This window comes from Solanum lycopersicum, chromosome 8 (assembly GCF_036512215.1).
Source record: "Solanum lycopersicum chromosome 8, SLM_r2.1".
In the NCBI taxonomy this organism is placed as follows: Eukaryota; Viridiplantae; Streptophyta; class Magnoliopsida; order Solanales; family Solanaceae; genus Solanum; species Solanum lycopersicum.
Window position 1 is genome coordinate 7,855,253 of NC_090807.1, and position 25,647 is coordinate 7,880,899.

At 32.6% G+C, this 25,647-nt stretch overlaps 3 protein-coding genes across 4 annotated transcripts; 2 read left to right on the forward strand and 1 right to left on the reverse strand.

Annotated features, from left to right (window-relative positions):
- Positions 1 to 843: 843 nt before the first annotated feature.
- LOC112942001 (uncharacterized) lies at positions 844 to 2,381 on the forward strand. The gene is made up of 2 exons (XM_026032534.2): positions 844 to 1,302; positions 1,542 to 2,381. Exons 1-2 carry the CDS (start codon positions 844 to 846, stop codon positions 2,379 to 2,381), a joined length of 1,299 nt encoding a protein of 432 aa, XP_025888319.2.
- Positions 2,382 to 3,059: 678 nt separating this feature from the next.
- On the forward strand, positions 3,060 to 4,317 carry LOC101256790 (uncharacterized). The gene is made up of 5 exons (XM_019215342.3): positions 3,060 to 3,153; positions 3,240 to 3,302; positions 3,382 to 3,426; positions 3,507 to 3,852; positions 4,022 to 4,317. The coding sequence occupies exons 1-5, from the start codon at positions 3,060 to 3,062 to the stop codon at positions 4,188 to 4,190; spliced, it is 717 nt and encodes a 238-aa protein (XP_019070887.3). The 3' UTR covers positions 4,191 to 4,317.
- Positions 4,318 to 5,328: 1,011 nt separating this feature from the next.
- Positions 5,329 to 13,842, reverse strand: LOC112941986 (uncharacterized). 2 transcript variants are annotated; one of them, XM_069287971.1, is made up of 5 exons: positions 13,495 to 13,842; positions 8,467 to 9,096; positions 7,856 to 8,406; positions 7,124 to 7,734; positions 5,329 to 7,045 (listed from the first exon to the last, which is right to left on the reverse strand). In XM_069287971.1, the coding sequence occupies exons 2-5, from the start codon at positions 9,087 to 9,089 to the stop codon at positions 6,599 to 6,601; spliced, it is 2,232 nt and encodes a 743-aa protein (XP_069144072.1). In that variant the 5' UTR covers positions 9,090 to 9,096; positions 13,495 to 13,842; the 3' UTR covers positions 5,329 to 6,598. The 2 variants fall into 2 exon arrangements, with proteins under 2 accessions (XP_069144072.1, XP_069144071.1); XM_069287970.1 differs by lacking the exon at positions 13,495 to 13,842 and having other exon boundaries at positions 8,467 to 9,163.
- Positions 13,843 to 25,647: the final 11,805 nt, after the last annotated feature.

The window sequence follows — 25,647 nt, forward strand, 5'->3', positions numbered from 1 at the left end:
AGAACTCACATCCATCAAGTATATGGATATACTATTTGTACTTCCAAAAATAGTCGAAATAAAAAAGAAATGCAAGTTGGATCAAGGGAAACGATCATCATCTGAAACTAAAGGACTATCCTCCTCAATATTAATAGTACCAGAAGAAACAACTGATGAATTATTGGTAGGTGGTGAAGGATTCACTCCATGTACCTGATCAAGAAATACCGGAAGAAAGTGATCAGTAAGTGTAGGAATCAGTTGCATCACAAACTCAAACATACTTATTATCGGTGTTGGCTGAAAAACTGATAACCTCAACCAAATCACTCGGAATACATGGGAGGTTCACACAAGTGATAAAGTATCAAGCTTGTGTCCCACAAATTCTCCCCTAACCAAAACTCTCAAAGCCCCTAGGACTACATTGTGAATGTTAATTAAGTTAGAAGGAAAAAATCTATATTTATAGAGTCCTAAACCACCTTTAGAAGACTAGTCAATCCAAAACCTTTTCCTAAAAGAAAACCTATTTATGGTAAGAAATTTAGGGCAAATAAAACCCAATAAATCTCCCCATTGGACTGAATTTCTGACAAAATAAATTTTGGAAAAATTACATAAATAAAGACCTTTTATTTTATAATTACCAATTTTAAGTACACTTTTTATTTATTACTATTTTTGTCAACTTTTAGCTATATTAACTTAAAACAATTTAAAACCCATTTATTCCTTTTTTATACAAATTTTAAACAAAGTTCATATCCTTTCTCGCTCTTTTTTTTTCTTTCTCCTTCTCCTCGTCAAAAATTAGGGTTCCTGTTCGCTTTTTTTCTCCATTTTTCTGCACGAATCTTAATGGAAGAAGGTCTTAGAAGAAGTCCGCGTCTAGTGACGGCTTCGAATCGAAAAGTTTATCGAAGAAATCGAAAGAAGCTTCAAGTTTCGTCTTCTAATTCTATGGATGAAATTCCAAGTTTTAGTTTGGGTATATCACAAATTTCGGGAGAGAAGAACAATGAGGAGAAGAACAATGAGGAGAAGAACAATGAGGAAGAAAACAAGAAGCAAAAGAAAGGTAAAAAACGAGTTAAAGAGGTTAAAACAATGAAGAAATCAAAAAAAATATGTGTTACTTTGGCATCTACATCGAAGAAAATCGTTGACAGTGATGATGATTTTGAGGATTTACCTCCTCAATTTCAGTCAAAAAGTTTGAAAAATAAAGATGGATTGGAGAAGAAAAGGCCGGTGAATGATGGAAAAACACGAAATCGTTTACCCAAAAGTGTCATTCTACCAGAGAGTAGATATCCGGTATGTGTTAGTACTTCTTAGTTATTTGTTGTTTAGCAATGGGTTGTATGTTGATTGCTGCTTGTTTTTTAGATGTAGTATGTGAAATTATCTTTAATTCAACTTTCATTCAACTTTAATTCATATTTAATTCAACTTTAGTTGAACTTTAATTCAACTTTAATTCAACTTTAATTCATTTTTTATTCATCTTTAGTATGTAGTAACACATTTTTAATTCATGTTTAATGCATATGCAGGATCGTAAATTCTGGAAACATCCTGATGTTGTGTATATTTCGAGTAGGTGGTCATGTTACACTAATCATAGTGTCATTGAACAAATCAAACTATCTTTATCTGATAAACAACTTGAGATGTTTAGGAATACATGTTTTGGGTACTTTCTTGACCTTCCAAAATCAAGCACACAACTACAACTTATTCATTGTCTTATAAATAGAGAGTTAAAACACACACCGGATGATGTGTTTGCTATTGAAATAAATAACAAAAAGTTATTTTTTGGTCTTAGAGAATTTGGGATAGTTACAGGCTTAAATTGTGTTGGTGATGGCACATCTATCAATGTTCCCAATTCTAGATGTAGTTTGATGAGTAGTTATTTTCCGGAAAAAATCACAGTTCCAAAGAGTCATCTACGTGCACTGTTTTTAGCTAAAAAATTCATAGATGATGACTCGACTGTTTCATTGGCTGTTCTATACTTCATTAATGATTTTTTATTTTCATATGAGGACAACGAATACCAAATTAGCAATAGAGATTTTTACCTTGTGGAAAGTGGAAAATTCAATTCATATCCGTGGGGTTTAGATGTCTACAAAAAGTTGTCTGATTCTGTGAGGCATGAGCTTAAGTCAACACATAAGTACTATAGAATTGGTGGCTTGCCTCTTGCTCTTCAAATTTGGATATTTGAGTGTTGTTCAAAGGTTGATGAAGATATAGCTATTCGTGTTGCTGATTCTATTCCAAGAATCTTGAATTGGAAGACAATTGCAGAAAGTCCATGGTTAAAATATATTGAGAAATGTCTCTTCATGCCTACAAAAAACAAGGCATTTGTACAAAGTTAATACATTTTATTACATTGTTTATTTGAACTCAAGTTACTATATCTAATGTTATTTTGTGTATTTGGTTTTTCAGTTTGAGAACATAGTGGCCAGTGAAGATGAAGTATCCAAATTCAGGCTTCCTGAAACTCGTGATTACCATGCTGAAATTTTGAAATTGGAGCCTAAAGGATCAAATCATGGTCTAGACATTTTGACCAATGAAGTCATAGAATTGAGAAAAGAGCTTGTAAAAGTATACACAAACTAAACTTTAGGCTTTTTATTTTAAAACTGTTATTTTTTAATATTTTCGTTATGATTTAATATCTATTAGGTGAATGAAAATAACAAAGCGCTTGAAGAGAAGATTGATTTAGGATTCAATCAAATCAAAGAATTTGTGGTGAACTCAAACAAACAATTATTGGAGGATATTTCTTTGCTGTTTGCTAAGAGTGGTGGTAGCAGCTCTGTTATTCGAGAAGTTAAGGAACCATCTAAGAAGCATGCTGACGAGACATTTTCAGGTGGATTAGATTTTAATGGAGGTTCGTTTATAAATGACACGAATTCGATATTTCATTTTTCAGTTAACTTTGATATGTTTTTTTTAATAATATGTTAATTACATATACAACATTTTCTCCCCGTGTTAATGCATCTGTAAATGAATCGAGAGGGAACGATGCTCATGTTATGGGATCAAATCAAAATGAAGAATCTCAAGTGCTTAAAGCTACAGTTAGATTTGCTGATGTTGAAAATTTTGAAAGAGTATCAAGTAAAATAGGTAATGAAGGATTTTATACAAATATATTACATATTTCATATATTTTAATTCAATTCTGTTTTTTTAAATGTTCTTGTTATGTACAGATGAAGATGTTGCAGGAATTGTTATTGAAAAAGTTCTATCAGAGGTTGTTGCTGATATAAATGGTATTCATTTTCTTAACTTCAACTAAACTTCTTTCGATTTATTTTGATAACATTATTAAAATATTTATTTGGCTTACAGTCCAAGAGGCTGCTGATGTGAATACAGTTGGGGCGAAACCTGATGGTAATGTAGTAAAAAAAACCAACATAAATAAGTGTTGCATCTGTTGATTGTAAATTAATCAATATATCTATTATATGCAGATGCAACAGAGGATTGTCAAAAACCTTTGCATACTTTAGATGACTTTATTTTACTTGATAAAGATCTTTCTCAGATCAATAGGACTGAAGAATCTTATCTAAAAAAAAGAGCCCAAGTTGATCAAAACAAAAAGAAAGTGTCACCGAAGAAACGTGGCAGAAAGAAAAATCCAGGAAAGTTAATAACATCTCCCTTCACACAACATTTTGAATCTGGAGGAACTTTATGTGTTACACGTCAGGTTTTTGAGACAAAACATCCTTTTTTATATGCAAGCGGAGGAGATGATGAATCTGATTTGATCGATTCATTCACTAAGTGGCTTTATATGGGTACAAAAAAGAGGTAATTTATTTTGATGTTTTTGGGATAATTTTCCTAATTCATAATATATACAAGCTTAATTCAATTTGTGGAACGCTCTGTACCTCTTTTTTAGTTTCGTATTTGCCTCTTTTTTAGTTGTTCCTGTCTCGGTTTTGAGTATTTGTTTATTTTTGTTCTGTTTTGATAGGGGAAAGAAACCTTATACAGATGCTCTTAATGTTATCAATCCAACATTTGAATTGGGTGTCTGTACAGTAGATGAAAGACTCTGGTTTTTCAAATTGGCACATTCTGGACAACAATGGTGTGATGAGGTTTGTTATATAAATTTTAGTTGGACGTTAATATTTCTTTGATTCGTTCTGTTTCTTAATCTTGAGTTTGTCTTTGTCTCAACTAAAATTCTTTCTGTTTAGTTGTGTAGATAGATTGTATTTTTCATCTATTGAAGCTCTTTAGTTGTGTGACGTTGTAATTCTATAGCTTGCAAGTCATTTTTCTTTCTGTTCTTGTTCCCTTTGTCTCTGTCTTTCAAGAGGGACAAAAGCTCAGGATATTGCGAAAAGAATGAAACTTGTAATCATGTTCTTGTCATTTTAGCTTCAATTCTTTTTTTTGAGGTTCATTGTATCATTAAGAATCCACATTTATGCATATACATGAGCTAGAATATTATATAAAATATGTCAGCTTCAGTAAGTTACTGTTGTCTCTAAGTTTTTTCTGGGTAGAAATTGAACATCTTCATAAGTTCTATCACTGTTGTGTTTCACCAATATGTGATGAATGAGCCACACTTGGGGCGAAAACAGAGTTTTACCTTAACTTTGAGTTGAAATTTCTGCACTGTTCTTTCACTATTCTGTTTCATAAGTTTTTTTTTTTGCAGCATATTGATGTCATTTTCTATTACCTAAGAAAGAAAGGAAAATATGATACCAACAGTAATGTTCGTTTTACGACGACTGATTGTGTTTTCAAGACAAAGATTACCAATTCTTTCTTTAAACTTTGTGATGCTCATGAGGATAAGAAAAATTTTAAAGTTTTAGATTCTGATGATATTGCCCGGTATATCAGTGGACGTCGTTTGTTGGCAAGTACCTCGTGGGATAAAGTGGATTTTGTTCTTATTCCACTAAACATTAAAGAGAATCGTCACTGGATTTTTGTGGTGTTTGATATTGGGCAAAGGTCATTGGAGGTGTATGATTCATTTCCGGCTAGGGGTGGGGTGAATTTAGAGGTAAAAAATATTGTTGAGATGCTTTCGGTTGTTTTACCATATTATCTAAGTGTGGTTAAGTTCTATGATAAGCGTCCTGAATTGAAGTCAACACCAAAATACAGTGAGATAAATGAGTTCGAGAAAATTGAGTTTCATTTCATAACTAAAGATGTTCCCAGACAAAATGAGGATTCACTGTAAGTATTATTAAATATGTGTTTTTTTTAGTTATTAAATTGATTTTTTGATAATAATTTTATATTGAATTTTGTAGGGATTGTGGAGTTTTCGTTGCTGCATTTGCGGAGTTTGTAAGTAATGGCCAACATATTCAAAATCAACAAGTAAAGGCAGACATTGTCCGAAAGAGATTTGGAGCTATATTATGGGAATATGCAAGAAGGAAGCAAGCGAGTGACCTTCAAAGTGAAGACGAAAGACCAGTTAGATAAAGGAATATAGTTATATTAGTTAGTATGACTATGAAAACTATATACTGTAAAATAATTTGTAGTTACTATGGCTATGAAAAATTGTATTGGTCTATTTTGTAAGTCTTGATATTATATACCTAACTGTGTTGTTTATATGTAAGTCTTCTATTTGAAGTTGTTCCTTCTTTGTGTCCTTATTGATCCTTTCTGTTTGTACTTCCTCTAAGGAATTTTGTCTTTGCAGTTGGAATGCTACATATGTTAGTTTGTTTGGGAGCAACAAGCTGCTGCCCATGTCTATCCAGCTTGCTGGAAGTATGCATGATTGAGTTTAAAAAAGTCAATGCTCCTCATACTTCTGTTTGAATGACACTATGAATGCTTATGTAAAACTGGCAGGAAATGGTAGTAAAAAATTGTAATTAGGTTGATTTAAAGTTATAGTTTTATTTGAATATGTAATTTGAGTAGTAAAAAATTGTAATTTTCGAGGTGAACATGAAACCTCAATAAGTTGTGAAAACTATAAAAAAATCATGTATTTTTTTTTGGTTGCAAATATATGAACTTCTGTGTTACGAATCGATACTATTTATTTTTTTGAAATCCTATTTTTCTTTATAGAATTAGAACAAGACATTAATCTTAAAATTTCCACAAGTGAATTAAACCTGAATTAAACTTGAATTAAATCTATATTATGGTAACAATTGAATTAAACCTGAATTAAACTTGAATTAAATATATATTACACAAATGGTAACAATTGAATTAAACCTGAATTAAACCTAAGCTAAAGTTGTATTACACAAATACTAACAAGTGACAAAGAGCTATATTACAAAAATACTAACAAACCAAAAACATACCAAGCATCACCCAAATTCCCCAACCTGACAATTATACTCAGCAAGACATTTCCAAGCCTCAAGCTCAACTGAGTTATTCCAGTAAACTATATCATTTCATCTATATATCATATAAAATGTAACTATACACATAGAAACATTCCAGTAAACTGAATAACATGAGATTGCACAACTAAGAAAGCATTCTATTAAACTGAATAACACGAGATTGCGGAACTAAACAAATTATTTTTTTATTCTTGATCATAAGGCCTGACATTTTTGCAAGTCTTCCTGTTGTGATCATGTTGTCCACAATTACTGCATGTAATTTTCGCCTTCTTGAATCCATCTTCTCTCAGTTGAGTATGTCTTTTATTTTTTGGCCTTCCCGGAGGTCTCTTTCCATGAGGTGGAAGTACAATATCTTGAAGAACATGTGTTGGTGTGTTCCATGTACTTTCATTTGGCAGGGGATCCATTTGAAATTGATATGTCAACAATAAATTTTTTCTTGTATAGTAAGCCGAACAATATTTCTCATAACCAGTGTGTTTTATTGTTAAAACGGCCAAAGCATGTGGACATGGTAACTCATCCAATTGAAATCTCCCACATGTGCATGTACGTTGGTGAAGACATACTGTGAATTGTGTAATACCATCAAGTACGGTATACACATATTTATTTGTCTCTACAACCTATGAAAAAAAATATATTCAAGAGAGATGTTAGATATGAATCCGAAGAAAAAATACTAGCAAACAGATTAGGCATACCTTTAATTTCTCTGATGCAGTTTTATTGCGCCGCAATATATTTTCATACTTTTTTCCAAGGTGAAAACCTGAAAATGTCGCCTTTGATCTGTTATTGTTATTCCATTTCTGTACAAGTTGTCTCATGAATTCCAAGAGTTGCAAGACTGTAAGAACTTTGGCATGTCTTGTTCGTGAATTGACTGATTCTGCTATATTTGATGTCATCATCCAAGTTCTGTTTACTTCAGCATGCACACGCGACCATTTGTTGTATCCAATGTTCAACAAGTAATCTTTGATCCTCTTATCTATCTTCTCAACCATTGTCATACATTGATTAAATTCTGTCATGGTGTATGTTTTTGCCATAGAGTAGAACAACTCAGTGACCCTTTGTTGACTTCTTCTGAAATTTTTCATTATGTTTTGCAGTAAGTGCCACATACATGCAAAATGAGGTACTTCATCATAAACTGTTGAAACTGCCTTAATAATGCTTGCATGCCTATCGGAAACGATACACATCTCTGGTCTTTGACCAAATGCATCTCTGAATTGCTCAAAAAACCACCCCCAAGATGAATCATTCTCTGAATCGACAATAGCATAAGCAAGTGGCAATATACTCCCTGCACCATGTACACTTTTTTTAATACAAGTTTAATACATTTTTACTGCAATCATAATTCAATTTTAATACATAGTTCAAAAATTCAATATAAAAAACAGTATCATATTCGAAAGTCTGACCTGCTGCATCTAAGGTATTAGCGGTTAACAGTGTCCCTTTGTATGCTCCTTTTAAGAAAGTTCCATCAACAACTACAATTGGTCTACAATATTCCCATCCTTTTATCGAGGTGAACAAAGCTACAAACGCATATAAAAAACGGTCATCCTCTGATTTGTGAAATCTTATATGAGAACCAGGGTAAGTCGCCTCTAGTATGTGAAAGTAGCTTGGCAACTTTGCATATGATTGAATTGGATCACCCCGGATTAATTCAAGAGCTGCTTCTTTAGCTCTCCAAGCTTGCATATATGTGAGTCGCACACCATATTCAGCTAACATGTCACGTTGTATGTCTTTTGGTGTGTAATTAGCATCTGGTTCAGCATATTTACCCACAATAATACTCCCAACAACACTCTTAGTTGCTAGCCTTTCCGATAATGAATTATGTAGCAACAAACAAGTGTGTTCGCTTTCAAATTCTCTAATCTTGAACATTTCAGATTTGTTCAAGCTTGAAGCTCGTAAACTCCAACTGCAGCTTTCTCCTAGGCACTGTATCGAATAGCTGTAGAAAAAATATTAATACACAATTAATAATTTAAAGTGACTTGAATTTAGGTCTTACCTTATTGCGCTTGATCTTGTTGTCTTGAATTGAAAATGATTAAGAATGGAATGTCTTTTTAGTGCACTAGTGAGGACATATTTATTCTTATACACCTGATCTTTTTCAAATAAAGAGTGATTGGGATTAATAATGATGCCTGGTGCTAATTCTTCTAGCTCATCAACTTCCTCACATGATCCGAATCCAATTAACCCTATTGCTTCATCAATACCATTAAATGTATTAGAGAAGTATGAATTGTGTATAACCCTCATATCTCCTGAAGTGTCTGAACACAAAAGTGGAATGAGTGCAGCATTAGTCTCCAAGTTGACTGGTTCAGTTGTTGTGACACATAAAGGGTATCTTGTCATATCTCGATGTTCCTTTTTAGTTTCAAGATATACCTTTACCCCCATATCATTATGAATTTGAATTGGAGGAGACCTTTCATCAATTTTATATCTTATTTCAACTTTACTTGTTGATGTGTCTATTGACAATTGAGTAGCAATTACAGAAACGAGGGTGGCAAACGTTGACTCTGTGTGTATCAACACACCATCTGCCAAGTAGTTAATATATTTGTTGCTAGGATCCCATCGTCCATTGAAGTAAAGCATCACCGCTATATTAGTCATATTTTTTCTGCACATCATTAAAGAGTGTATTACTATTATTAAAAGACTAGAGAGAGACATATAGATTAATCTGCTAGAAGAGCATCACTTTGCTAACAACTAAATTAAATCTTAATAAAATCTAAATAAAAAATTTATCACACAAATCCTAACAAGTGAATCAAACATGAAAATAAGTTGTATTACACAGATGCTAACAAGTGAATTAAAACTGAATTGAAGTTGAATTACACATATGCAAACAAGTGAATTAAACCTGAATTAAAGTTGTATTACACAGATGCTAACAAGTGAATTAAAACTGAATTGAAGTTGAATTACACATATGCTAACAAGTGAATTAAACTTGAATTAAAGTTGTATTACACAGATGTTAACAAGTGAATTAAATCAGAATTAAAGTTGTATTACACGGATGCTAACAAGTGAACCAAAACTGAATTGAAGTTGTATTGTACAAATGCTAACAAGTGAATTAAACATGAATTAAAGTTGTATTACAAATGCTAACAAGTGAATTAAACTTGAATTAAAATTGTATTAGACAGATGCTAACAAGTGAACTAAAACTGAATTGAAGTTGAATTACACATATGCTAACAAGTGAATTAAACCTGAATTAAACTTGAATTAAAATTGTATTACACAGATGCTAACAAGTGAACTAAAACTGAATTGAAGTATTACACAAATGCTAAAAAGTGAATTAAACCTGAATTAAAGTTGTATTACACAGATGCTAACAAGTAAAATAAAACTGAATTGAAGTTGTATTACACAAATGCTAAAAAGTGAATTAAACATGAATATACAGATGCTAACAAGAGATCATACTTATTAGAGAAGAGAACTGAATACCAGACACTCACAGGAACTTGAATCAAACAAAATCTCAACATAAATCATCAAACAAAAAGGCACACAGGTAACGTAAACATAAATCAAACGAAATCTCAACATAAATCCACACAAAAAGAAGAAAGGCGTAACGATCTGGGCACTGTCAAGACCACAATTGCAAGCTCACATTAAAGGATCAGTTAAGTGCAAGGTAGACCAACAAAAATCGCAGAATGCAGTGCAAGTAACCTAAATTAACAGATCTTACTCAACACTAACCTTTAAATTGCAATGGCGAGAGAAAATTGAAGTCGCCGGAAAAAAATTGCAGTTGCAGTCGCGAGAGAGAAGAAAAAATTGCAGTCGCGAGAGAGAAGAAAAAATTGCAGTCGCGAGAGAAGAAAAAATTGCAATTGCAGGCGTGGGAAAATTTTGAGGCGAGAGAAAAAATATGAAGTTGAATATTCAATTAAATTGACATTTATGGTTAAAAAAATAATACTGACAAATATGGTAATTAGTTTTTAAAAAGTAGACACACAAGTTATTTTCCCATAAATTTTTCCACCTTCTTCACATGATGTTCAACAAAATATATCTTTTATTCATAATCTCCTCCATCAAATCTACGTCTTCATACAGAGAACCTCTCTTAAATGATTACTCCAATAAGAATTTTTATTACTGTCAAAAAAGTCGCGGCTAGAACTACACTCGCCAAGATGAACACCTCTTTCTAACTTGGTTCAATCATTGTTTATCGAACCACTGAACCTGACTCCATCATTAAATTTGACTCTGATACCACTTGATAGGACCGAAAATAAGTAAGTGTAATGTAGAAGCTAGCAAAGCAAACCTCGAAAAACCACGAGTAAACAAACAAATGAGAAACACACCAAAAGACACAAAGATTTAACGTGGTACGATTAATCGACCTATATATACAAAGATGATGAACAATTCACTATATAAATATGAGACTACAAAATATAGAGAGAAATAACTTTAACCAATTTACTCGGAATATATGGGAGGTTTACACAAATGATAACGTATCAAATTTGTATCCACAAATTCTCCCCCCTAATTAACCAAAACTCTCAAAGCCCCTAAGATTGTATTGTGAATGCTAATTAAATTAGAAGGAACAAGCCTATCATATATTATTATAAGTGAGAAGCATCAAAGTACAATGTTTAGATTACCATTTTACACTTATATTAAATAAAAATATCTAATAATCGTATCATATTGTACTTAAAATATATATTTTACATGAAATAAATATATTAAAAAGATAATTATTCAGAAATAATCTTCTAAAGAAACTGATGTCTCTTTTCATTCCCCACTATGATCCTTGTCTTTTCATTTCATATATGTATTTCTTTTTGCTTTTTACATTCTATTTTATAATGAGTTTGATAGAGAGCATTGAAATATTTTTCTTTTGGATTCTGCATTGTGCATGTTATTTTAAGTTATTTTTTATTTTGTTTCTTACTTCTTACTTATAATATAGTTTATGATGTTTGACAGATGTTTAAGATTTTAATCTCCGATGAAAAATAAAATTTGTAATTTTGTGTCGATAGCTTATGAGATGACTTTTTTTGTTATATGGAAAATCAATCGATGAGATGCGTCAGTGTCGACGCATAGAACTGTACTTTGAGTTGTGCCAATACAAACGTGGTAATTCACATTTCGTTCTGACATGATTTTTTTGTTAGCACAATTCTTTGTCTGTGTTTTTCTTTAACTATTATTATTATTATTATTATTATAATTTGTTAATAGTAGGTTAAATTTATTGAATTTTCATATGCAAATTCATGTGAGTTATTTGTGTATAAAACTAATTAAGTATTGAATTTTGATAACAACCATCATAACCCAATAAAAGTAAAAAATGTATTTATGAGCTTTGGCATGTTAGTGATGTGATATTCATTAGCTATCAGCTTCACTTTCTTTGTTTAAGTTTAATTTTTTAATGGAGTTTTCATTCAAAAGAAAGAAGGGAGGATAACAACCTATGTTAAGAAAAAAAAGGAATGAATACAATATCATATTTTGGTTATTTTACTCATGAAATTATATTAACTTTCTTTGCTTTAACTTTAGTTGATTATTTTAGTTATTTGATCCATAGTTTATCCCTCCCTTTCTCATTCAGAATTTATATTACTCATCACTCAGATGTCATAATATTATTTTATCATGTTCTTTTTTTATTTTTCAAGTACAATTTTAACAATACAGTTTCACAAAATATAAAAGAAATGTTGAATTCCTTTTCTAACAAAAAATATATTATAATTGCGATGAGTCATATCAAATGAAGTTTGTTTAGAAATGTAATATTGATTGTGATGGTAGGACAAGGGCTTAATTGATGATATGAGTGTATTTAATTTGTAATATATGAATTTAATTAACTTAATTTTTTTTAATCAAAACATAATATCTATATTAAAACTATTAAAATTTGACAAATTCATATCAAATTTTAATTCATAAACTAAAATTAAAATCAATTTTATACTGCTTAAGAATCTTCAAGATTACACTTTAGATATTGGATGTCATTGATTTTTGAATATAATTATTATATATTGATGCAATTTTTAAAATTTTTTATGCTCACTAGAAAGGGGTACACGCGCAACGTGCGTGTCCAAATACTATTATTTATACAACCCTAAACCTTTTTCTACCAGAAAAGGACTAGTCAATCCAAAAAATTTTCCTAAAAAAAAACCTATTTATGATAAGAAATTTAGAGCAAATAAAATTCAATAAGAACTAGATAAGTGTTTAACTTTGAAGATAGCTTCATCAACATGATTTATAAGGTGGCATATTCAGGAGAAGTCATAGTCAGTTTCACATACATATAGCTTCTTTCAAGTTTTCCTGCTGGAAATTGTAATTCCATAGAAAATATCACTAAGAACTCAGAGTTCAAGATATGATGGTTAAACAATGGCCTTTTACCAAACTGCATGATATTTCATTGAGTATAATATTTGTCACGATTCGAGAGAATTCCCTAGTAGTAAGTGAAATTTAGAACTTTCTTCACACACGAAAAATACTTTCATTAATAAGCAAGCGAAGACTTCAAAACATCTAACTTTACAACATGTCTCATAAAATCACCTAATAACTTTTGGAGTACAACATTTGGGACTTAAGCCCATACAAGACTTAAAATAATGATTAGAAGACCATAAAAGAACATGTAGGGTATTGTCCTCGAATCTATGAGGACTCACCAAAACTTCATCTTCAACCCATTTCTAAACCTTTTAAACTTCCATGTTCTTCCTCCAAACACTTAGGATAATTAATACTCACTATACCCCATATATTCGAGTAAAAAAACAACTAAAAAACATGAAGCAAATCAACTAAAGACATGTAATAACTCCACTAACAAGAATTCAACAATGTTCTTCAAGAACTTCACTTTTCATCATTCAATCTACTCAAAAATCGCTCATTAAACAAGTTAGTATGTGGGTGAACTAACCCAACACAGAAAGATATCACATACCTTTTTAGGGACCACCCACAACGAATTCCACAAGTCGAACTTCGACAATCTTGAACGTTAACTTGCTTCCTCTTTTCTTTTCTCCTCTTCTTTTCTCCTCTATCAAAATCCTAACTTGCTTTCTAAAATCGTGAACTGAATAAGATCAGTTTAGACCCCAATTTATGACCCAACAACGAAATAAAATAATTGGGTAAGAAAAAGACAACTTTACCCTTCCCAAATCCTGATTGGACTATCCTTAATCCAACAGCCCAACTTTCGAAAAATATAACTCACTTATACTATATCGAAATCGCGCAAACTCGACGGCGTTGGGAAGATCTCTCCAGGGGGTTTTCAACCATATCAAGAACTACCTCTAACTCATTTTGATCTTGGAGTTAAAGCTGTTTGAAGTTGACAAAATACTCACTTTTCCCTAACTTAAGAAAATTTCCAGATTTTAATTTTTTTTCAAAAGTGACTATTTGAACTTCTAAACTTCTTCCTAGCTATCTCAATTTGCGAGATGTTACAATATCATGGAACTTTAAAACCTTTTACTTGACGAGAAGTGCCTATCAATGTCAATGAACTGGGTTGAGAACCATGAGGTTTCCGATTTGATTTCTTGCAAGACAAAAATACTAGGTGATTTCTTTTCAAATATCCAAGTTCTTGTAGACAAAATTTCCTGGTGTGTGCTAGTGGGAGGTATCAAATACTTCGTGGAGTTAGTCGAGTAGCACACAATCGACCCCTACACCATAGTTTCAACTCTCTTGGATTTATTTTCAAATGGCAATTTCATCACCCCTATTGTTCCCGTAATTAAACTAATTAAATAAGAACTACATTGGGTTGCATAATCGGATATATGTTTTTAACATAAATCAATGTTCTACACTTATAAGCCTCCATATTACAACCAGAAACCAAGTTGCAGGGTAGAGACTACTTTAAATCAATTACTCCGTCCATCCCAATTTATGTGACACTCTTTCCTTTCTAATCAATCCTAAAAGAGAGTGACATTTTTTATTTATAACAATTAACTTAAAAATTCCCAGTTCTCTTAATAAATTGATTTATAGCCACACAACCTACATTGCTCGGACTCCCAAGATGTTGCCACACCTCTGTCAGATTCTCCAAAAATTCACTAGTTTTAAAGACATTTTTGAACAGTTTGAGCAACATAACACATAATTTTAGACTACATATTTTAAAAGGTTTCCGTTCATTCTTAAATTTGTGTTCACTCAAACATCTTCACATAAATTAAGATTATTTGAATATTATAGTTGGGTGGAGCTTAAACGACTAAACATAATTTCGATTACCTATAGTTGCAACTATCTTATTCTTGTAAGTATATAAAAATTTTGTAATTCCTCTTCTCATATCTCATTCTTGTAAGTATATAAAATTTTATAATTCCTCTTCTCAATTGTGTGGTACTCGTTCCTTTATTGTCAGTTCCAAAGATAGTAGCATCTTTCTATATATATTTTTTCAAGAATTTTATATATATATATATATATAGAGAGAGAGAGAGAGAGAGAGAACTAAAAGAGTTCAAAGTTGAATTACGATTTTACCCTTATTATAAATTAAAATGTTATAAAAATATTAATGACTTTTGCACTTCTTTAGAATAATTCTTAATTAAAATACCTAATTTAATTTATTTTCTTGAAATTGTTTAAAATATCAATGAATTTTGACTGTTCGTGTTATGCATTATTAAAGTTGAATTACAATTTTACCTCTATGTTAATTAAAAAAATTCATATTAAATTCAAATGTTATTAAATATTTAATTAATTAAATAGTAAATAGTAGAATTTCTGTAATATTTTTAGTTGGTATACATGTGAGTAAATTGGAAAAAATAAAAATAAAAGTTATCACTTTAAATAGATACATGTATATGGTTTATCTTCTAAATTAATTTATGTTCTTAATTAATATTTGTCTTTAATTTTTGTAACACTTGACCTTTCAACTTTGTAAGTGAATCTTCATATTCTAAATTTATATTTTTTCCAATAAATACAAGTCTTTTAAAGCTATATTTTTTTCTATAAATACAAGTCTTTTAACATTATCTTCATAGAAAGATTTATATGTGATACAATTTTTGTGTGTGGAAGACTAGAGAAGCTTTTAGGGCTTTGGAGAATTTTTGGGGGACAATGATCGGTTGAGAGAGGGAGAGATTGTGGAAGTTGAAAAGAGAGGGAAATAGGGGGAGTAGTGAAGGAATGGGGGTGAAATGAGGGATTGGGGGGTTTAAACGGTCTGATTTTGAAAAAGACTCCAGCCGGGTTGGGTCGGGTATGACTCATTAATGACGCAACGACTCCCCGACGACGGTCCGTCTCAGGCACAAAATAGAGTTTGAAAATAAACTCATTAAACGGTCGGGTTGGGTCCGTCGTGTGTGCCCTAGTTTGAAAATAACAGAAAGACGTACCTGGTACGACGGATTCATGCGACGGTCCGTCGCAGGCACAACGATCCGTCGATGTATCCGTCAGTGACTGTTGTAGAGTAATTTTCTGCAGAATTTCCAGGTGATGTGCCTGCAAATTAAAAACCCATTAGTATAAAAATGCTACCATTACTAAAAAGACTCTCTAAGTATTGGGTTGCCTCCAAACAAGCGCCTGATTTAATGTCGCGGCACGACTGGGGACTATTGATTACTCAGACTTCATCAAGATGGTATGCCTTTATCATTTCATTCCCCGCTGCTTTATGCCCAAAATAGAGTTTTATTCGATCTCTATTCATCTTAAATCGCACTCTCTCCTTGGCTTTTAACTCAACTTCTCCATGAGGGAATACTTGGGTAATCAAGTAAGGGCCAGTCCATTTGGACTTGAGCTTGCCCGGAAGACAAGGCGACCCAGAACTGTCTACAAGAACCAAATCCACAACCCTAAACTCTTGTTTTGCACTTTTTTGTTCATTCTCCTTCTTCATCTATTCTTTGTGGGATATGGCAGATACCAATTGGATCTCACCACTTTGCCTCATAGTCCTACAGACGTTGAAGGTCGCTTCTTCATTGTTCAACCAAAATTTCATCTGCCCCTTTTCCATATCAACTAAGGCTCTACCTGTAACAAGGAATGGCCTCCCAAGAATAATAGGCACTTCAAAATCAACTTCACAATCAAGAATAACAAAATCTGCCAGAAATATGAATGACTCCACTTTTACTAGCACATCATGGAGTATCCCTATAGGCCTTTTCACTGTCCGATCATCCATCAGTAGCCGCATCACCGTGGGTTTTGGATCCCCCAAACCCAACTTCTTGTAGATCGAGAGGGGCATGAGATTTATGCTTGCCCCTAGATCACATAATGCTTTCGCAAAATGTAATGACCCAACTGTACAAGGAATAGTGAACGCACCCGGTTCTTCTTTCTTTTGTACGAGGGATATTGTAGCAATAACACTACAATGCTGCAGTCTATCATCATCCTCAAAAGTGACCAATCTTTTCTTTGTGACCAGATCTTTCATAAACTTGGCATAACCAGGCATTTGTTCTAGAGCTTCTACCAAAGGGACATTGATAGAGAGTTGCTTCAGCATTGTTATAAAACGCCGATATTTACCATCCTCAGTCTTTTTCACTAATCTCTGATGGAAGGGTGGTGGTGGTTTAGGCGTGGAAATTACCTTCATAGGGACTTCTGCATCTTTTTCATTGCTCTCTTCTTCCTCAACACTACCCTTTACCACCTTATCATCATCCTTTCTCACATTTTCCTCATTAGACGGCATAGGTGGGTCAATGGTTTGGTTCCCACCCCGAGTAGTGATTGCCATACAGTGCGCATCATTTTTATGATTTTGGACAGTGTTGCTAGGAAGAGTGCCTGGTTGCCGTGTGTTCACTATCGCAGATAATTGGGCCATTTGCAATTTGATCTGTTTAATCAAAATTGCATGTGTATCAACTTTTTGCCCAATACTAAGTAAATTACCCTTAACTCTTTAATGTGCTCATCACTAGCATCGAACCTCTTCATCATTTTGTGCAACATATCCTCAACTCGCACCATACTATCTCCACCATCCCTAGGAGTAACTTCACGATTTAGGGGAGGGACATAGGGCCCATTCCTATCATTTTTGTTACCGTAGTTACCCCTGTTGAAGTTGTTGTCGCGGTTGTAGTTACCATCTTGGACATAATGACCCTCATGGTTGTAGTTACCATAGTTCCAACCTTAGTTCCCTTGACGTTGGCGCCAATTATCCTGATTTGAGCCTTGGGCGCTTGGTTGGAAACCCCCTGTCTGCTCATTTACAGCATAAGTGTCCTCCACATAATAGCATTCATCATTAGGAGGTGGTGGTTTAGCCAAGTAGTTGACTGCATTTATCTTTTGTGCACCCCAGTGACATGTTTTAGTACCAACCCAAGCTCAGTTCTCATCTGAGCCATTTCTTCACGAATCTCATCTGTGGCTGGGTTGTGAGTGGACTGAACTGCGAATGTGTTTCTCCATGTATCAGACTTCCTAGTACTCCAAGCTTTATTATTCCAGGAGATTTTCTCTAATTTTTCGGCAATTTCAGCATAAGGGCATTCCCCATATAATCCACCTGCTATAGTGTCAAATACCGCTTTATTATTATCATCCAGTCCCCGATAGAAGTATTCCTTCAGTGACTCATCATCTATAAGGTGATTTCGAACACTTCTCAAGAATGAGGTAAATCTATCCCAAGAACTACTAACTAACTCTCCTGGTAGTGCCACAAAGTTATTCACTCTGTCTTTGTGGTTTAGTTTTTTAGAGACCAGATAGTAGCGTGCTAAGAAAACATCCCTTAGTTGGTTCCAAGTAAACATTGAGTTGTATGGGAGATCAGTGAACCATATAGCAGCCTCTCCCGTCAGTGAGAGAGGAAACAGTCTGAGCCCTATTACATCTAAATCCAAATCTGGCCTCCCTACACAGCTTTTACACACTGCCCTTACCTTAACTATATGTGCATGTGGATCCTCAGAAGGTAGCCCTGAAAACAAACCTCTGGCAGTGAGCATTTGCATCAGGCTACTAGTTACCACAAAGGTGTGGCCTGTGGGTATAGGAGGCAAGACAAGTGGCCCATCCGAGTCTGCTATGTTATCATAGCCTCTGTAGTATGCATGGGGCCGTGGAACGGGATTTTGTCCCCTCTGTTGGTGTTCACCCAGAGCATCGGGTAACATCTGACCGAACATCAACCGGAGCTGGGATGTTCTGGTTTGGATCATCATCATTTATTCCCAAGTTTCGATTCATATTGCGCAGTGTACGCTCTAATTCGTGATCATAGGAAAACAAGGGTTCTCTTCCTCTCCGTGTATTTGGCATACAAGGAGGATAGTTCTGGAAAAAAAATCAAAAACAATAAAACAAAGTAAAATCAAGAAAATATCAACTAAACTATAGTAATAAGTTCAAGTTAATCTAAAAGCTATAATCTCCGGCAGCGGCGTCAAAATTTGATATGCTCAAACTTACTTCTCAAATAAGAAGTAAAGCGGTCGTGTCAAGTAAATAACCCAACTAGTGAGGTTAGGATCGTTCCCACGAGGAAAATAGTCTAGACTTAACTACAATTTATTATTATTTTTGTTTAGTCAATTACTTCCTTGGAAAGTAAAAATAATAAAAGGGGGGTTTCTATTTCTAAATGAATGAAAATAACTACCTAAATTGAAAGAGACACTTAACAGCTTTAAATGTTGAATTTTAATCAATTAATCAAAGTAATTAGGGTTTACGTGTTCCCCACAGGTTCATAATTAAATTAATTCTAACTATAACAATTCTTTCCTAGTATCTTGCATGCAAAGTGATAAGTTATGTATTTCTAAATCCTTGGTCCGGCATCTAGAAAATATCACTCCGCACCTTGGTCCGGCTACGTGTGTTGCTATCTTAACCCTTATCTTTACCTCATATTAAGCATCGTATTCGATATTTGACTAAGTTATTACCTCGTACCAATCAATACTAGCCTATTAGGAAGTATACACTAAATCTATGTTGATAATTCTTTTTCTATTATCTACCTCCTTGGTCCGGCAAGTAGCATTAAGGCGAGTTCTAACGTTGGACATCCGTTAAAAAGACTTCTAAGCGAAAGAATTATTAATACATGCAAGACACTATTCTAGAATCGTTATTTTAGTTAGGTTTTACCTCATTATTTGCCTATGGTTCCCACAATCCTATCTTGACTATTATTTTAATTCAAAGGTTTCGAGCTTGTTTCTGAATTCGATGGTCTTGATCTTGATCGTTCATGAACTTGAATACTTAAATTCTTAAACTTGTAGCTTTTTAGAGAATTAAATGGCGTTTGTACCACGGATTTTCTCTTGCTTCTTGTTTAGAATTCTTGGTTCCCTTTTTCTTAATTATGAGACCCCTATTTATAGTTTTCTAATAGAGGAGTTGCGATTGGAACAGGACTCCCTTTAGCCAATCAGATTTAAGTGAAATATCATATGGGCTTTATGGAGCGGGCTTTAATTAAATTCATATTTATCTGAATTTAAATAATTAAATCAATTAATTCATAATATTTATTTGGATTAATATATTCATTAATTTAATATAATTCGAACAACTTTATAAATTTATATTTAATAAATTTTAAGTGACTACAGTGTGATCATGATCGAAAGATAGGATAATCAAAGAGTCCATTCTAATCGTAAGGATGATAACCCTTAGATTTGTCAAGTTCCATGTATTGTTTTTGGCAGCATGCTCATGCATTCTTGGTAGTTCTCAAGTAGAAAGTTTTATCCATGATGATATGAAAAATCTGTGATGGAAAATATATATTGGAGTTTATGTCGTCTTATGTTCCTTTTTATCTTCTTGGCGATTTTTTTAAACTTTTAATCATTCACTTCTGTTAAATGTTTTTTGTGGTTTTTAAACACGGCACATGTTTTACTTTGATCTAGGGGACAATAGCGAGGGGTTTTTGTCAAGGTAAATCTATTTTTCTGAACTTAACGCTTTGCTTTTGCTGCTAATTTCAAATATATATACACCTTTAGTGTTTTGATGCTAATCGAAAATATATGTATACCCTTTGTTTCCTCTCACATTGCGATCAATTTTACTTGATAGCTATTAGATGATGTTATATGAAAGTAGGTTGATGGGTTGATTTCTTACTGCTACTATAGTATTTTACTACTGGCGGTCACAAAACATAAGAACTTATCCTTCTAGCCTGCATTACTTTGAAGTTTAATGATGGGGTACTCTATTGCATATATTAATTTTTAAGCGTCTTATACTTGGGAAACAATTTGCCGAAATAAATATTGCAAAATGCTATCTATTTAATTTAGTCAAAATGATTAGTGGAATAGTCCGTGTAAGGTTGGTGGTTATGCTATTACAAGAATCAGTTTTGTCACTTTCTTTTTTTCAGAATTATTAACATATAGCCTTATAGAGGTTATGGTTGTGGGTATGCTGAGTTCTTCAAAAAACTGAATGGTATCATTACATTTTTTGTGCTATACTATGAATTTTTAGACTTATTCTTACGAAATTAATTGATGTTTCAATCATGTTTTTTTCAGCCTCATTTCTACAAATCGTAATCTGTGAATTGGTACATGTGAAAGATAGAATAGATCGACATAAGACATGCAACTAATAAGAAATATATGGTACATGAATCTAAGTAAAGACAGTATCAATAAGAGCATTAGAGGCATAGTTCAGAGCTTGCACATAAAGCGTTGGAAGAAAATGAATAACAATTAATCAAAAACTTCCAAGTTATGCTAAATGTAAAATTATCATGGCAGAATAGAGGCATACGAGTCTCCAAAATTCTTCTACAGTTCAGAATAAGATTCTGATCACAAGATAGTAAGTGAATGTCACCCAAACTTTTTTTTAAAACTTTTATTTTATTGTTTAAATTGGTTAGGACAAGTAGCGTGATGAATTATCTCAGCAATTATTCATATGAGTCTATTGACCAAACTGAAAAGAGTTGTTGATGCAATTATTTTTGTTTTCACTATGGTTTATTGAAAAAGGTACAATCCATCATACTCAACTATCCCACCTCACTTCTGGAGAGACCTGAAAGAGTTGTACCTAGGCCCTAGGGGAGGGGGGCATGTTTGATAGAACAGAAAATATTTTCCTATAAGGAATTTTGTGGACAACGATTTTCTGAAATCTTTTGCATGAAAAAATAGCATTTGCGTCAAGTTAAGCTATTATGGAATAAAGTTATTGCCATAACATGCGAGCAGATTGTCCACCAAGGACTTTTTCATATTGAATTCTATACGTTTGCAATATTTCCGTTACAATAACATGTTACATTTTTACTAATTTACTTCTATCTGAATTAACGTTATCATCTCTTCATATTCTAATACTCTTAACAGGTTTCTTGCTTTTGGAAACACAAAAATTGGTACCATTTCTCCACCCTGGATTAACTTGCTTCAATTAATGTGATATTCATACTATTGTTAGTTGAAGTTTCTCGCTTTAAAAATTTTAAAAAGAAAAATAGTTTATGCTTGGCGAATATTACATTCTTGATCATCTTTATTATTTGACGAACACAAAATATATAAAAATAAATAGCACTTACATCACAAATATTTATTTTATTAGTACGTCCTAGCTACTACAACAATACAATGAAAATTTTAGAAGAGCTCGAGAACTAGTGCCTACCAATTAGCAAGTTGAAAAAATATGCAACAGAATGGGTTATTAAAGTCTTAGTTATTCGACGGAGTTTAACAAAATAGTATGAAAATACAAATGGTGAGGGTATTTGTTGGCAACTAATATTAGTCGACGAAGAGGTAACTCTATTTTAATATTTTGTTACATTCATTATTTAATATGTTGACTTATTTTGGAATTCTAATGATTATGGTACTTACCACAGGGTACAAAAATACAAACCACTCTTTTCAACAAAGATATTCATGCATGCAACAAGTCTTTTCAACTTAATCAAAGTTGCTACATTATAAATAGAAAATTAAATGGATCCAAACCAAACTTCTTATCCGTACATAAGGAGCCCAAACTAGCATTTATGAACAACACAGAGGTTGTTGAGGACAAAAGTCAATTTAAGACTGAACAATTTTCAAATGGATTTATTTCATTTGATGAAGCTGAAAAAATCACTAATGGAAGTTTGTTTGGTAAATTTCACTAAATGTTTGTTGTTTGTTCCACACATAAAGAAAATAGGTATTTTCTAACACATTACTTCGTATAGATGTGGTGTGTAATTTACTCACAATAAAAGCACTAACTGGAGAAGGACGAAGCATTAGACGTGAAGTAATCATTACAAATGAAAGGTAACAGATACTCTTTATGCATCCTACATATAAATATTCACGTTACCAAACATTTATCATAAAAATATATTTTGTTACATGTATGACCGAAAAGTCATGACTTTATGGGGAGACTTTGCTGAAATCGAAGGTCAAATGTTACAAAGCCTTGAAAGTGACAAACCAGTGCTTGCCTTTTGTGATGTAAAATCATCCATTTATCAAGGTATACATCTCCACACTTGATATATTTGAGTCAATTTTCAAAGTACATAAAAGTATCACTGAATTAATTAATCCTGTCAAAATAGGGGATTTTATCCTTTCCACGGCTCCTGTTAGTAGTTTGCTTATAAATCCACAATTTGAAAAAACAAAAAATCTCCAAGAATGGTAAGTAATACATGTTCATCACTCTTATTTAGAGGCTACCCACATGCTACGTCATTAATATTTTTTATTCATTTCTTAAAAATTCAGGATGACAACATGAAGGCACAAAAGATTGATGTCAGTCTAATGCCGAGCAGACTAATGTAAACAAACCGTCAAGTGAAAATTACTAATATTTTAAATGGTTCACTTGCCATTTTGAAGGTACTTTCGTATACAACACTCATCTTCTACTCCAATTATATATTACAAATGTAATTAAGTGATTTATTAAATTTACGTATAGGACATGTACTATAAGTTCAAGGCTACGGTTACCGGTATTGACAATAACACCGACCTATGGTATCCGTTTGCAACAAATGCTACAAGAGAGTTACTGTTATAAATAGTAGTGCAACTTGTACCTACTGTAGGTATGAAGATGCTGATTATGAGGCGGGTTAAACTACACAGACAACCAAGAACAAATATTGCTTACTCCACGAGATGCATGAAAAAATTAATTATTAACTAATGAGTTTACTAATGAGATTAAATCTTCCAATTATTAACTAATGAGATTAAATCTTCCAATTTGATTTAGATATCGGTTAAAGATTGATGTCACTGCTAAGGATCATTTTCTAAGCATTACAATGTTTGATGCTACAAAATACTATTTTGGTTGTGACGTAAAAAAAGTATGTTCTCTCTACATCTGAAAAGGTAAACCACTTAATCTATGAAATATTGGCATGTATAAATAACTTTAACCTATTTCAAGTGAAAGGCTAATATATACGGTTTCCTATTTCACAGAAAGAACAATCAACATACTATCGCAAGATGGTATTGAGTAAGGGAAAAGAATTCAGTATTCTTGTTAAGATTGATAGTAAATTCCCAAATGTTGAGACAAACATGAATGTGATAACGATGGAGATACATGAGGTTTCCAAAAAATTACCAGCAGATCAAACCAAGGTTAAAATGCTGATTAGAAAACAGTGAAGCAAGAGGATGAAGAAATTAAGTGATGATGAAAAAATGAAAGAAATAGTTGCAGGCATAACTCATGTTGAAAAAGATATTGCGGCAGTTGAAAACTGACATTGAAAACCCACAAAAAGAAAATAGATGCAAGAGGACTAAGAATATTAAGTAAGTCATTGCAGATGATAATCCACAGGAAGTGAGGATACATAAGGTAGCAAAGCAGAATGTACTAGATCAAAGTGACGACGAAGCCCCACTAATTCAACTACAAAGAAAAAGGACTAGGAAGGTTAAAGGAAAAAACATCATGCCCGATCCGATGGAAAAGAAGATCAAAGAGGAAAAAAACAATATATAATTGATTTAAAATTTCCTTATTTTTATCTTCCAATGTTTATTATGTCCCTATAATTTAAAAGCTAAATACCTTTTTTCACCGAGCAACTTCACCTAACATCGTTTTTATTTTTAACTTACTTTCCTATATCAATGAATTTTGTTAACTGCTTCACTAAACATTAAATGTATGCAATGTATTACTTCAAAACAGATCAACAACAATCTTCTGATGCAATCTATACCCTCATACATATAAAAGGTTTGCATACATCCTACCCTATAATAGATGTCTTTTCCTATATATGTCAAATATATGGCTACAATTACCATTAATGATTCCGTTATGTTTTAGATCACTACTAAATTACATATGCTAAATGAGACGAAATAAGAGAAGTGTCACACCAACAATCCAAATTTTATCACCATAAAATCAACAATGACACACAACCAACAATCAAGGTAAACCTAATATGTTAAGAAGCTATCACAGTTAAAAAATAAATCTAACCCTTCTAGTCACTTCACTTCACATGTGATACAAATAGCACCACTCCTTTTATGTCAAATCAAACAGGTGATAAAGGAAAAAGAATTCTTTCTACCAGTAAAACTTATCATCATGACAAGCATACCAAAAAAATTTCAGCAACACAGGTAAGAACTTACATAATCATGTAAAATCTAACTTACATGAGTAGTTAGTACAACACGAATATATTTGCATATATACATACAAAAATATTACAACCTTTGTCTAAATGTACCAAAATATGTTCCTCTTATAGAGAAAACTCAATTGCAGCAACCCAAACAATAGCACATCTAGAAGATGAACATCCACGTTTGAAAAAGCAGCCTAAGATTAATTGGCTATTTAGAGCATTATCTAAAGAGTCTGAAGCTAGAGGTACATTGGAAAAACCCTATTCATATCTTACATAACTTGAACATTCAATAACTTTATGAAATTAGATTTCTAACATATATCTCTAAAATATTTGTACATATAGAAATTGTTGCTTATAAATTATCTTTATCAAATCAGCACGTGCTGAAAATCGTCCCAGAATGTA

Excerpts from the sequence above, each read along its gene's own strand:
- LOC112942001 (XM_026032534.2), top strand. The coding sequence starts at position 844 with ATGGAAGAAGGTCTTAGAAGAAGTCCGCGTCTAGTGACGGCTTCGAAT. Across the intron at positions 1,303-1,541 it reads TACCAGAGAGTAGATATCCG|GATCGTAAATTCTGGAAACA; the intron begins GTATGTGTTAGT and ends ATGCATATGCAG.
- LOC101256790 (XM_019215342.3), top strand. The coding sequence starts at position 3,060 with ATGGGATCAAATCAAAATGAAGAATCTCAAGTGCTTAAAGCTACAGTT. Across the intron at positions 3,427-3,506 it reads AGTTGGGGCGAAACCTGATG|ATGCAACAGAGGATTGTCAA; the intron begins GTAATGTAGTAA and ends TATTATATGCAG. Across the intron at positions 3,853-4,021 it reads TATATGGGTACAAAAAAGAG|GGGAAAGAAACCTTATACAG; the intron begins GTAATTTATTTT and ends CTGTTTTGATAG.
- LOC112941986 (XM_069287970.1), bottom strand. The coding sequence starts at position 9,149 with ATGTCTCTCTCTAGTCTTTTAATAATAGTAATACACTCTTTAATGATG. Across the intron at positions 7,735-7,855 it reads TAATACCTTAGATGCAGCAG|GGAGTATATTGCCACTTGCT; the intron begins GTCAGACTTTCG and ends TACATGGTGCAG. Across the intron at positions 7,046-7,123 it reads CTGCATCAGAGAAATTAAAG|GTTGTAGAGACAAATAAATA; the intron begins GTATGCCTAATC and ends TTTTTTTCATAG.